At 51.9% G+C, this 13,552-nt stretch overlaps 1 protein-coding gene across 1 annotated transcript in view; it reads right to left on the bottom strand.

Moving 5' to 3' along the window:
• TMPRSS13 (transmembrane serine protease 13) overlaps positions 1-12,075 on the bottom strand; it is a 31,781-nt gene extending 19,706 nt beyond the window's left edge. Inside the window, exons 1-5 of the mRNA XM_031653868.1 lie at positions 11,853-12,075; positions 11,183-11,239; positions 9,341-9,434; positions 8,761-8,907; positions 1,035-1,136 (exon numbers count right to left, since the gene is read on the bottom strand). Of these exons, the coding sequence (XP_031509728.1) occupies positions 1,035-1,136; positions 8,761-8,907; positions 9,341-9,434; positions 11,183-11,239; positions 11,853-12,075 (623 nt within the window). The remainder of the gene's footprint in view (positions 1-1,034; positions 1,137-8,760; positions 8,908-9,340; positions 9,435-11,182; positions 11,240-11,852) is intronic.
• Between the last annotated feature and the right edge of the window lie 1,477 nt (positions 12,076-13,552).

Here is a 13,552-nt window from a genome sequence, read left to right as displayed (position 1 = left end):
CACCGCACCTGGTTACTTTTTGTATGGGAATCTCACCCCATTGCCCAGGCTGGAGTGCAATGCCACAATCCTGGCTCACTGCAACCTCTGCTGGGTTTAAGGGATTCTCCTGCCTCAGCCTCCCGAGAAGCTGGGATTATAGGCACCCGCCGCCGCGCCTGGTTAATTTTTTTTTTAATTATTATACTTTAAGTTCTGGGGTACATGTGCACAACATGCAAATTTTTGTATTTTTAGTAGAGATGGGCTTTCACCATGTTGGCAAGGCTGGTCTCAAACTCCTGACCTCAAATGATCCACCCGCCTCAACCTCCCAAAGTGCTGGGATTACATGCGTGAGGCATCACACCACACCCAGCCGGTAGTGGGGTTTTGTTTGTTTGCTTGTGAGATTGCTGGGCTTGCTATGGAAAAATCTGTTTGAATCTGATTGTCTCCATTCCCAATTGCATTTCCTGGGCAAGCGACATAACCCTTCAGTGCCTGATTCCATGCATGTGAAATGGGCAGACCTCACCTCCTTCCCCCAGATAAATGGGTGATACACATGAAAGAGCCGGGTCTATAAATGTGTGTCAAACAGTGACAAAGATAACAGCCCACTAGCACTTTCTGGGATCCCATTCCCACCTCTTCACAGCTCTTTGCAGTTGATATGGTTAGCCTCATTTTACAGATATTGAAACAGAGGTCCAGGCAGGTTAAGAACATGCCCAGATTCACACACCAGGTAAGTGACAGCTCAGATTCTAACCAGGCCTGCTAGGAGCAAGGAGGGCCTTGACCTACAGTGTCACAAACATCCACAGGACCTACCTTCGTCTCTTCAGGGCTTGTATGTGCAGTTTTGCACCATTATGTGATTTGATCCTCACAAGTCTGTCAGTTAGCAAGCTGGGCAGGAATTACTACCCCCAGTTTGTACACAAGGACCCGGGGCTCAGAGAGACCAAACAGCCCACCTGAACGAGCTGGTGGTCTGTAGGAACTCGCGCACAGTCTTCTAATTCCCAGGCAGCTCAGGCTGTCTCTACCTGAACGGGACCCTGCCATCCAGCGCCAGCTGCCCCATCAGGAAGAGGCCCAGAGGAAAGTGGGTGGGCAGGTGGGGGAGGGAGCTGGGGAAAGCTGTAAAGCTAGAACAGGAGAAGGGAGTCAGGCCAGAGAGGGAACTGGTGGTGAGGGAGCATGGGTGGAAAGCCAAGAGCTGCAGAAAGGGCGACACATCCAAAAATGGAATGGAGGCCCAGCAGGCCCTGAGTCTGGGGGTATCTAGCTCTGGTCTGGCTAGAGCAAGTGCTCTGCTGTCAGGGCCTGGGAGGCAGGTGGAAAGCCACTGGGCCCCCAGACCAGGGCAAGAGGAGAGTTCTGGAGCCTCAAGACCCGAAGGAGAAATGCCCATGAAGAGAACTACAAGTCCCCACAGGGGCATCAGGATGAAAGGGCAGCCCCCAGACCAGATGAGAGCAGCCTCCAGAGTGAGGCCCCCGCTCCACCCCCTGACTCTGACCCTCAACCCAAACCCTCCCAGACATCAAGAAGAGTTCTCATCTTCAGGGATCATCTGAGTAAGAGATTCCACACCAATCTTCTTTAGGCACTTCACAGCCTGCTGTCCCACGCTGCTGGAAGTTCTTCCTCATATCTAACCTGTTATAGCACTAACTCATTTCTTTGCCCCAATTCTTGGAGAACAACTGCTGAGCCTCTAGCTTTCCACCAGAGGCCTGACCTCACCCTCAGAGTAGAGGCCTTCAGCAGCTGGGGAATGGGAAGGGAGGAGACTACTTTGTTTGTTTGTTTGTTGGTTGGTTGGTTGGTTTGTTTTGAGACAGAGTCTCCTCTGTCGCCAGGCTGGAGTGCAGTGGCGCCATCTCAGCTCACTGTAACCTCCACCTCCCAGGTTCAAGAGATTCTCCTTCCTCAGCCTCCTGAGGACCTGGGACTACAGGCACGTGCCACCATGCCCAAATTTTTGTATTTTTAGTTGAGATGGGGTTTCACCATGTTAGCCAGGATGGTCTCCATCTCTTGAGCTTGTGCCCGCCTCGGCCTCCCAAAGTGCTGGGATTACAGACGTGAGCCACCGCACCCGGCTGAGACTTCTTATCCAAGGTCCCATCCTACAAGGGGCAGAACCAGGACCAGAACCCAGGCTTCCCAAATCCTGGCCTTTGGCAGTGAGCCGGAGACTCAGGAATGGAAGTGAAATGACCAACTCCTTGATGTGTCCTGGTGTCTCCACAACTTGCCTGCAGACCAAAGGATTCTCAGCCTGCTCAGGGGCAGGTGCACAGGGCGGAGCAGGGGAGTGTGGTCAACTCTGAGCCACGTCCCTGGCCTAACTTTGCCAACCATTCTTTCCTGGCTGTGCCTCTCCTCCCCACCTACCCCTGGGGTGGTCTCTGAGGTTACCCCCTGCAGTAACATAATTGTAAGCCCTTACCATGCCATGGAACAGGCCCACACCCCAGGCTGTCACTGCTACCACCTGGCTATGCCTCTGCAGCTCCCAAGGGTCCTCACCCAAGGCTTGTTCAGGGCCCTCCAGGCATTTTGGGGCAGGAAGCAGCATGGCAGGAAGGCAGGGCAGGGATCTGCAGGAAAGCAGTGAAGGGCAAGCTAGGGAGGGCTAAGAGGAGCAGCCCCTGGCCCCGGGAGTCTTTCCAAAGCCCGTCCCTGGACAGAAGTCTGTAAGAATTTTTACTCCCACTTTACAGACTGAGAGGTAGAGGCCCAAAAGGTTTGTGTGCTTTGCCCAAAGTTGTTCAGGCCCATCTTATAGTAGAGGACGGACTAAAATGCAAGGCCCCCTGCTTCCAGCCTAGGGCTCTCGACACCACAGCTCCCAGGGGTAGATCCCCCGTGAGGCGAATGGGATGTTTTTCTGGTTTCCAGTTGCAGACTCTGCCCCTTGGGCCGTTACCTGGTAGGGATGGTAGTAAGTTAGCCAACCCCTGAGTATGTCCAGCCCTTGGCCTCTCCTGGACCTTCTGGGGACCCAGCCAGTGATGCCAGGGAGAGGGGGGCCTCTGTCTTTGCTGAGTGATGCGGGCTCATGGTTGCTTCATCTCAGTGGTTATGGAGCTGCTGCCGTGGATCGAGCCCCAGGATCTGCATAGTGAGAGTTCTCCAGCCATAAGCAGCAGCCTGAACTTGGGAAATATGCACTTCAGGTCCCCCAGAGCCTGGGCTTGCAGTATGAACGATCCTATAAAAAGTTATCCCGCAATTGAACAATGAGAACACTTGGACATAGGATGGGGAACATCACACACCAGCGCCTGTGGTGGGGTTGGGGGAGAGGGGAGGGATAGCATTAGGAGATACATCTAATGTAAATGACGAGTTAATGGGTGCAACACACCAACATGGCACATGGATACATATGTAACAAACCTGCACATGTACCCTAGAACTTAAAGGATTAAAAAAAAAAAAACTCTCCCGCTAGTCCTAAAGAATGTCCAGCAGGCAGCAGCAGCTGCGATGATGCATCTTCATGGCCTGAGGGCAGGTGCATCAGGGCCCCTTTCAGTCCAGTTTAAGCCAACTGGGCCTCCCTTGTCAGCCCTGGGCCATCCCTTCGTAAAGCTACCACCCAGGGTTGGGCATATCACAGGCTGTCAGAACTGCAAGGACTCTGAAAACCCTCTAAGCCAGGCATGGTGGCGCCGGCCTGTAGTCCCAGCTACTTGGGAGGCTGAGGTGGGAGAATGGCTTGAGGTCAGAAGCTCAGGAGCAACCTAGGCAACATAGCAAGACCCCATCTCAAAGAAAAGGAAAGAAAAGAAACCCTACCCAAGCCCTTTATACTATTGATGAGGCAATGAAGGCCCAGAAAAGCTGTGTGACTTGCTCACGGTCACACAGCCAGCTGGGGACAGTGCCAGTTCTAGAACCCTGATCTTCTGGCGCTCATCCTTGGGCTGTTACACAACACTCTGCGCTTCCTCTGTCTGTCCCTTACCAGCCTCCATGAGAAAGGACCCTTCCCAGACAGAAGCCCCGTGGCAGTGTCTCTCTCCCAGTGACCCTGGGCATCAAGGGCGCCCATAGGGTGGGCACAGGCAGACCATGGGCCAACAACCCAGCACTCTGGGCTAAGCAAGAAGAAACCCCCCTCCCTAAACCCTTCTGGAAGCGCTGGGGGCACTAAGAAAGATCAGGAGCTCCCTTCCACAAAGCCTAAAAACCCTCCTTGCCTGTTGGGAACCTGGGGTGCCCTTGGTCTGTGGCAGGGGAGGCCTGAACCCTTCCCAGAGGGGGCCATGCTGGACTGGGTGACTTTTTTCCCTTCCTCATGGCTAGACCCAGGCTTCACTGTGCCTCCAGGTACCCAAGGCCCTTTCCTACTCTCCCCTCCCTGAACCCAGGGAAACCCCACAAATATAGGTTCCCCTCAGCACACGGGCATCTTCCCCACCACCTCCTCACCCACCACCAGCATCCGCAGCACACACGCAGTGTACACTTCAGGGACTCGGGTCAGCCCTTGAGGCAGACTGAACTCCAGAAGGGGCCAAAGCTGCAGGGCCTGCCTCGCCCTGGGGGTGGGGGGCCGGGGGAGCCTCACTTCTGCTCCTGGGCAGGCATGTGACCTTGGGGACAGTCACATCCCCCTCTGGGCCTCAGCTCCCTCATCTATAAAATCAGGGTGTTGGACAATCAGCGGTTTTCAAACAGGGTTCCACAGAGCATTTCAGTTTCCATGGAGGTGGCTGGGAGACCAGCTGGTGGGGACTGTGGTGGGCTCTGAGCCCTTACCCCACCTCAGCAGAGAAGATCAACCTTCCAGTCTCAAACAGTGGAGTCTACGTAACATTCATTTGAACAAAAGAGGCAGCTACTACAAAGAACTTGAAAGGCACTGGCCAGGGTAAGTGCTGAAGTCCCTTCCAGTTTCCGACGCCTCCTGTGCACATGAAAAAGCTTGGGAAATCCCTGTTAGACCAGAATCAAGACGCCTCCCTGTTCATTCATTCATTCATTCATTCATTCATTCATTCATCAAATGCTGTAAAGAACATGGAGTGCCCACTATTGCCAAACAAATAATATTTGATTGCCCAGGAGCTTGCTGCCTCAGTGTTTCCCTGTGTCTGTGCCTTCTCTTGCCGCCAGTCCTAGGGGACTGGCGGCAAGTCACTCAGGGCTGGTACATAATGGCGGCCCCGCTAAAGTTTTGGGTATTGCTTCCCTCCTAGGGAAACCAGCCCCCATCTGGTGCTGTCAAGGCCTCCGCTTGACTGCTAAAGCCGGGGTTCCCTGTGGTGGCTTCCCTCGTGCCTGTGCCACCAGTGCCCTGCCCACTTGTCCAGGCACATCCACCCTCATTGTTGCTATACCAAGAGGAAGTTGTTTTGCCAAAACAAGACACTTAAGCTAAGTGGCCATTGTTACAACAGTCATCCTTCCCACCCAGCTCCCCAGCCCAGGGCCCAATACACACACTCCCACATGCTTACACTCACATCTGCCAAGTCTCAGGGGACAATGCAGGGGAAAGCAAGGTGGCTGTGCCAAGGGAAGTCTGCTCCGCACCAATGACAATGTGAAATAGAGGACAAGGTGAGGGCTGCACACCGACAGCGGCATAGGGCAGATGCCAGGGTCCTTGGGATGCCTGGGGCTGGGAGATGGCAGAGTGACTTGAGCCTGCAGGTGAACCATCTTGGGAACTGCCCAGCCCCCTCTGGAAAGGGTGCCTCATCCTGGACCAGCGCCAGGCCCCCAGATGGTTCTCACTAGTCCCTAGCACCTGTAGCCTTGGGCTAATTTCAAACCTGTTCCACTTGAAGAAGGCCCAGTATAAGAAAATCCACTCCACAAAGGAACGTTGCTTCATCAATGGGTCTAATTCAGTCTTTCTTTAATAAGCATTGCACTGCTCTGAGAATTAAAAATGTGACCCATTTTGAAAAGGCACAAAATATGCGCTGTCAAGAACAAATGCACATATCTGGTGTGGCGCACCTGCCATCCCGTTCTATGTAATTCCAGACTGTCAGGGAGCCAGAAGGGAGCCTCAGGGGGGAATTTGTCCAATCTTCTTCTTTGGTGGGAAAGCTGAGGCACAGGGAGAAGAAGATGTTTGTCCAAATCTGTAAGAGCCAGCGCCAAATTCTAGGCAGTGATGATAAATTTCAATATTCTGTGACTCTATCTCTATCTATCTGTATCTCTCTATGCCAGATGCTGTTCTAAATGAGCCTTACTATGGGAAGGACACTATTTTGATTAAGTTTAGCCTAAAGCTGCCTCCTTACATATTTTAAGTTTGGATCAAAAGGTTTCTCCGTACATAATGAACTATAACTCAACTGGACGTGTACACAGACTGTAAGCTACTCTTGTTAACAATCACCAATTTTGCCCAATCAAAGGCAGCCAACTGTTCAAACCGTGTTCAAATAAAGCTGTTTCTGTACCTCACTTCCATTTTCCAAACGCTACTTGCCTTTTCCTGTCCATAAATCCTCTCCAACCACGCAGCTGTGTGGGAATCTCTCTGAATCTATTCTTCGGGGGACTGCTCCATTTGAGAATTGTTCTTTGCTCAATTAAACTCTGTTAAATTTAGTTTGTCCAACATTTTTCTTTTGAGAGTAGTATTATTATTCCATTTTACAGATGAAGAAACTAAGGTACAGAAAGGTGAAGTGGCTTGCCCAAAGCTGACGGGGAATGTGGTCAGTTCTCTGTCTACCACAACATGCAACTTTCTTTTGAATATGAGAAACCGAGACCCTTCTCCACCTCTTTTCCAAGGTCCCTCTGAAGATCCAGCAGCTGCCAGAGGAGTGCCATCAGGCTCAAGCCCACTGGCCATCATCTTCCTCACGACATTTTGGAGTTGAGGGACAGAAATCACAATGCATCTCTCTGCAATAAAGCCCCCAGGGAGAAGGCACAAGCTCAGGCAACCAGCTTCTCCCAGCCCACTCCTATATAACCAAGGTTAAGAAATCTGCTGCAGATGGGATTACGAGCCCCAACTATAGGCTCACTCTCTTGGGGGTTCCATCTTAAATAGGGGAGTAAAGTTAAGAACCTTAAATAAGGATGTAATGATTCCATTCTTCCATTCCAAGGTAAGTTTGGACAATCTTTTTTTCAGAATGAATGTGGTACCTGTCATCATATTTGATACTTAATTCATAGATTAATTGGGAGTTCCCCAGTGAAGTCTGTTCTCTGTCCTGTATCCCTCCAGCAACCTTCGGATTGGTCCCTGACTCTGAAGAGATGAGCTTCCTGGGAAGACATCGCCCCATCACCCTGTCTCAGGGACAGACTATCCAACTCCAATGGGAGCATGGCCACCCTCCTGATAGCTCAGCCCTTCTCACTCTTGGGTTTAGGGACCATCTAGTTTAGGCTCCCAGCAAATTGCCAAGGAGGAGCCCCATGGCTGTGACTAAGTGTTCAACTTCTGCATGCCCATTGTACCCCGCTTACTGCTCAACAGTAAGAGGCTCTGATAACCTCCCAAGGCCTAGGGCCAAGTGACTTTGGTGAGGTAGAGGCATGAACCAAGGAGCCCAGAACAGAGGGCAAGGGAGGTAGCCTGGGAAAGAAGAGTCAAGAAGGGGCTGGAAGAATGCTGGGAAAAATAATGGTAAAGTTTGCAGAAGCACATTGGGGGTTCAGAATGGACTGCAAGACAACTATAAGCCAGAACATAGGATGAGCTGATGTTTCCCAAACCCAGTGCTGACCCATTCTTCCCAGAGTCCCAGGCTCCACCATATCAGTAAGGTACAGAGAATTTGGAGAGGGGCAGAAAACAAGACCTAAAGGAGAAATGAGAGCACGAAAGGGATTTCCTGGAAGAAAAGAAAGTGGAGGCACAGAAGAACAAAATCTTTGGCAGCCTTCATGTGTGTATGACTGGCTTTCCCACAGAGGACAGGCTAGCTGCTCTCTCGCACCCCAAAAGCAGCAGAAGAAAGGAGCTTGAGTGGTGGCAGGACTTGTGGTTAAACATCAGGAAGCACTTCCCAAGCATGAAAGTTATTAAGCCCTGAAAGAAGTGACCAAGGGAGGTTGAAACATCCCCTTGAAAATCTTAAATGCACACAGAAAGTCACAGTTTTCTGGGAAGGTTTAGGAGTGTAGTGAGGGGTTTAGACAAGGTGACCCTGAATTGTAGTTAGAATGTTTTTGATTTTCCAACCAGCAAAAATGAGATTAAAGTAGATTAGCCTGGATTCCCAACCAGTCAAGTTGATGCCGTAACAGCATGGACGCCCGGCAGAAGTGCTCACAGGCCACAGAGCAGGAACCCGAGACTCAGCCACACAGCCCTGGGGTGCTTACCAGCCAGACCCCAAATCCCAGCACCTTCTCCTCCCAGGGGCTCTTTCTAGAACCATGTTAAAAGGAGACCAAGAGATCTTGATCCTAAGTAGCTTCAAACTAGAAGAGGCACAGCCAGTTTCCCCTGAACCTGAAACACAGAGGTGGCCGTCCCACCTGTCTCCCAGCCTCAGCCCTGCTTCCTCAGCACTGGGAGGATCTGGCCCGAGGCCTGAGGTCGCACTCACCCCGTGGCTGTCCCTCTCCATGGTCTCTGAGGGAAGAGTCCTCTAGGCTTAGCTGATGTCAAGGACAAGATCCATGTTGGCCCCTGGCTTCCCAGGCATGTGGGGTAAAGGGGTTGGAGGGCCAAGGGCCAGCCCCCACCAAACGGGGCGGGGAAGCTGGTTGGGATACGTGAAGTAATCCCCAGTATAAACAACACAGAACTTGCCAGACCTGTTCCTCCGCCCCTCATCGTCGAGGCCATCCCAGTTACTCAGCGAATGCTGAATTCCGAATACCGGGAACCTGAATCTGCCTTTATTCCTGAAACTGCCCCCACAGAAGCAGTGGAGTGTTCCGAGCTGCTTCTTCAGAGGGGCCCTGAGAGAAAGGGCAGAGCCTTGAGAGGACGGTCTTGGTCCTGTTGACCTGAGCCCCTGAAACAGATGCTCCTGAGCCTTCTGAGGGATGACCCTAACCCCACAGGGGACATTCCAGGCCAGGAATGTCCACCTATGGCAGGACAGTGGGAACCTTCATCTCCAAGGACCAGGTGTCAAAATCCCAAATCAGGGCACATGGTCTCTGGGCACATGGTCTGGCAATTGTTTTTTCCTGAACTCTGTTTTTATGAAACTCTTAACAAATAAATGAAAATCAAATGACCTTTAATTATGCACATAATGAATCACCCCCTATTGAAAACAATAAAGTGCTAGAAGCAACACATCAAAGTCAATGAAATAAAACATAACTATCTGAATGGAAACTGTTCCAAGAAATATTGGGCTGATTCATAGTCCCAAACCTATACCCATTCTGATCCTCAGAGTCAAAAGAAGTAGAGGAAGGGCTATTGCAAAAGGAGTGCTTAGCGCCTCTGATCCCAGCTGAGCTGCTGCTGAGAACTGCAAAAAAGAAGAAGGAGTTCCTGGTGAGGTTTGGGAAGAACTTTCCTGAGCATTTGGAGGCACCAAGATTTTTAGAGTTTGAAGGAAGCTCATGGATTTTTAGTGGTTCAATCATCTCATTTTACAGATGGAGAGACAGAGGGCCAGAGAGGCTAAGGAATGTGCTCAAGCCACACAGCAAACAACAGCAGCAGCAGTAATCTAAAGATGCCAAGAGTCCTGTGAAACACTTCACACGCATCCTTCACGTGTTCATTCAACAAATATGTACTGAGTGCCTGGCATTGCTTTAGGTGCTGGGGACACAGGAACAAAATAGGCAAAGGCTCCTGCCCTATGGCTCTAGGATTTGGGGGTTGGGGGAAAAAGCAGACAGAAATCAATAAATCAGTTACACAGCCTCCTAGAACGTGAGAAGTACCGTTCAGAAAAATAAAGCAGCGAAAGGATCGAGAAGGCAGGGGAGGCGGAGTCCTGGCCATTGGGAACAGGATGGTCAGACAGGGCTCTCTGTGGTGACATTTGAGCAAAAACTGAAAGGAAGTGACTACCATCCTCCCCCATTTACATTCAAGAAAACAGAAACTTCTAGCTCACAATGGAAACTGTGCCCCAGCTGAGGGTATCTTGAGGGAAATCTAACCCAGAGGCAAGAGGCTGGAGGAGAGCACCCTGGAGGGCCCAGGCAGGGACCCTAGAGTTCTCTCATCTTGGCATATTGTCTGAGCCACTTCTCTGGCTTTCAAAGAGAGCAGAATTCAGCCACAGGCCACATCCCCTTCCTGCCCCATCCACCGGCCCACCATGACAAAGGGGCCCCTCCCATCCGTCCTCCTGAGGAGATACCGGCCTCCTGTCCTCAGCTCTTCCTCTTCCCTCTCTCCTAGGGAGGAGCCCAGCCCCTCTCTGGCTGCCACTGAGCCCTGGCACCCCCAGGCCAGATCTGAAGGCCTCCACTTCATCCCCCAAGCAGGCCACTGGTCTCCAAAGGGCACCCCCAGCGCCCTTCCCTGAAGGTCCCACCAACCTCAGGCTCGGGGGTCTGGGCGAGTCGGGGGGAATGAGAACCCTAACTCTGAGGGGAGCCTGCAAGGCCTGACAGGTTCACCATCGGGAAAATGAGGAGAACACATAGAACCAGAGGAAGTGTCTGGCACGGGGCACTGGGCAGGCTGGGAAGGAATGTCACTTTCACCTCTTGCTCTTTTCCTTGGTTTCCATCAGGGACACTGTCCCTATCCCAGAGTCCTCACTGACCAAGCCACCTGACCCATGTGACATCCCCTCCAAGGGCAGTTCGGTTCAGCAAGCAATAGCTACTCAGCACCGGGCCCACGGTGGCTGCTGGGGAATGAGGATGGTGGGCAAAGAACAGAAAGGCAGGGGCCCTGCCCTGGGAGAAGACACAGTTGATGTGTTGGGCAGGCGGTGGGGGAGACACTGAGGCATGACATTCCTTGCTGGTGGTTTTCCTATTTCCAGAGTGAAGGCGCTGGGGCAGCGCAAGACCTGGATGCTTCCCCCATGGAGCTGGACTTGGAGGCCTGCACCGCTTTTGACTTCCCCACGTGACCCTGGCCTGGCCCTTTCCTGGCCCCCTCTTCCCGGCCTCCTTTGCTGTCCTCCTGACTGTACAATGCCAGGCTCTCTCTGCCTCCCACACTTCCCTTTGCCTCCTTCTCTCTGGCCTTGGTCCCTGGCTTTCTTCCTCCAGCTCCCTGGTTGCCTTCTGGAAGGACGCCTACCAGGCCCACCTTTGACTACTCCGCAGAACCGGGACCCACTTTCTGCTCCCCGAACCCCTGGGAGAGTGTGGGCCAGCCGTCAGGCCCGTTTGTACCCTGGTCATTTCCTACCTGGGTCATTTCCATGTGGAGTGGAGGGAGTTTTACAGAAAACATGTCAGCCATGCAAACAAGCACACATTCCTGGCAGCTGGCCAGGAGAGTGAGGCGTGAGAAAATCTCACTACTGTTTTGAGACTAAACTCCGAGCTCTCCGCTTCCATGGCTGTTCCAGCCACCACTACCCCAATGCCTTGGGAGCTCCTTCATGGGGCTCCAGCCTGGGAAACAGAGCTCTGCGCCTTCTATTCCCAGCCTTGTTATCTTCCTCGGAGTTCCCACCCTGGGCCCGTGCTCCTCCCTCCTGAGTCTATCAGCAGCTTCACCCCTGAATCACCTCCCAACTCCCTGCTTGGAGCCCTTGCCTACCCTTCCCCACTTTGCGCCCCACTTCTGAGCTTCTCCACTACCCTTGGCACAATAGGCGGGCTTCCCTCCAGGCCTGAGGGCAGCTGGGAAACAAACTACATACTTAGAGGCTCGGCAGGGCAGAAGGGAGACAGTGGGGCCACCCTCAAGGGGGTGAGTCACCAGGAGCCACCCCTGGGCCTAGCACACCTAATGCTCCTACGGTCTGTACTGCCCTCACCCCCGAAGCCCAGCGGTCTTCCCAGCTGCAGCCCCAGGCAGGTCTCTCCCACCCCACTTAGCCTTCCAGGGCTGTCCTGGGTCCCTCCAGGCTGTGGTCTTAGCCGTGCTTCTCCCCACTCCAGGCCTGCAGAGGTTGATCGCTGCTGAGTTCTCTGGACTAGAGGCCGGTTCTCTCTTCCTGCTTTTCCCTTGGAGCTGGACATCAGTGATCAAGTGAGGCACTTGCCCAGGCTGCACAATTTAAGAGAGTGCCCAAATAATCAAGATAAATCATGTTTTAATGAAATATTTTAAAAATCTGCATTAATGGAAAAAGTCCAAGGTGAATAAAATATCAGAATTTTAAGTAAAGGCAGGATCAGTTTTCCATCTGGATTTTTTTTGTCTCTCATTTTTATTACTCACATGTTAGCAGGGCCCCATTTTCCCTTGTGATTATTCCTTCTACTTTCTGCAGGATATTGTCCCAGCTGCTCAAAACATCCGGGCCAACCAAGAGCAAGGAAGGCCTCTTCCCAGGGCGTGAGTTCCCTCTCTGCACAGAGCAGACCTGGAGCCCTAGAGAGCTGTTGTCTTCACTATGCATAGCCACCCTAGTTCCTTCTTTTTTGTGCAGTATTACTTCATTTTCAGTCTTCCATGAATCTGCATGGCTTACATGTTCTTTGTTGTGGCTGAACAGGAGTCCTCAGAATTAAGCAAACTGGTGCCTGCCTGACCATTTGTTGAACATGGCACTTGCTGCCAATCTGTTCTAAGATTTGGTTTTTTAAATTAACAATGCATCAATAATAAGTTAACAATTAAATGAATGCTGACAAATGTGCACACCTGTGTAACCACTATGACAATCAAAATCTAGAACATTCCCATCACCCCAAAAAGTTTCCTCCCACCTCTTGCGGTCAATTCTCCACCCCATCCCAGCCCCAGACAATCACTGATCTGCTTCCTGTCACTAGAGGTTAATTTTCCCTTTTCTGGAATCTCATCTAAATCTCCCCTAAGATTTAATGCTGAACCCTGAGCACAGCCCAGCAGGGTCACTGCCCCAGGACTCGCTTCAGGTGCCAGGTCATCCAGACACGATAAGAGGAGGGCAGATCATGTGGATCATTTTTTTTTTCAAGCCAAGAGGAAACAGCCCATGAGTCCATACAGAGTCCCTGGTCCCCAACTAGCCTCTCAGCAACTCTAAGGGAGGCTTTCAGGGGACTCTGCTGGTGAGGCAACTCTAAGGTTCCCTATTTCCAGCAGATACTGGGCTTCTCCCCTGGATAAAGAGAAAAGGGGAGGGAGAAAAGACTGGCACACCCAGAAGGGGATGCCGGGAAATAAGTGTGGGCAGGAAACCAAAAGACCACCTGATGACTCCCCAGCAGGCCTGTGGTTCGGAGAGTCTAGGATCTTAAACGCAGGAGTCACAGGGTTTCTGTTAGTCATGGTGTTTACTGCCCCTTTGTGTCTTGTTCAGGACAACAGGGGGCAGAGAGGGGCAAATCCCTGCTCTTCTTCTGATAATTGGCATTCCTGTCATTGCATGATCAACACTCCATGATTAAAGGCTGGGTGCAGTGGCTCACTACTATAATCCCATTACTTTGGGAAGTTGAGCCAGGAGGACCGCTTGAAACCAGGAGTTTGAGACCAGCCTGGACAAAGCGAGATACTCTATCTACA

The sequence above is a fragment of the Papio anubis genome, chromosome 12, assembly GCF_008728515.1.
Source record: "Papio anubis isolate 15944 chromosome 12, Panubis1.0, whole genome shotgun sequence".
Classification (NCBI taxonomy): Eukaryota; Metazoa; Chordata; class Mammalia; order Primates; family Cercopithecidae; genus Papio; species Papio anubis.
Note: the sequence above shows the minus strand (reverse complement) of the source record. Positions and strands in the feature narration are given on the sequence as shown.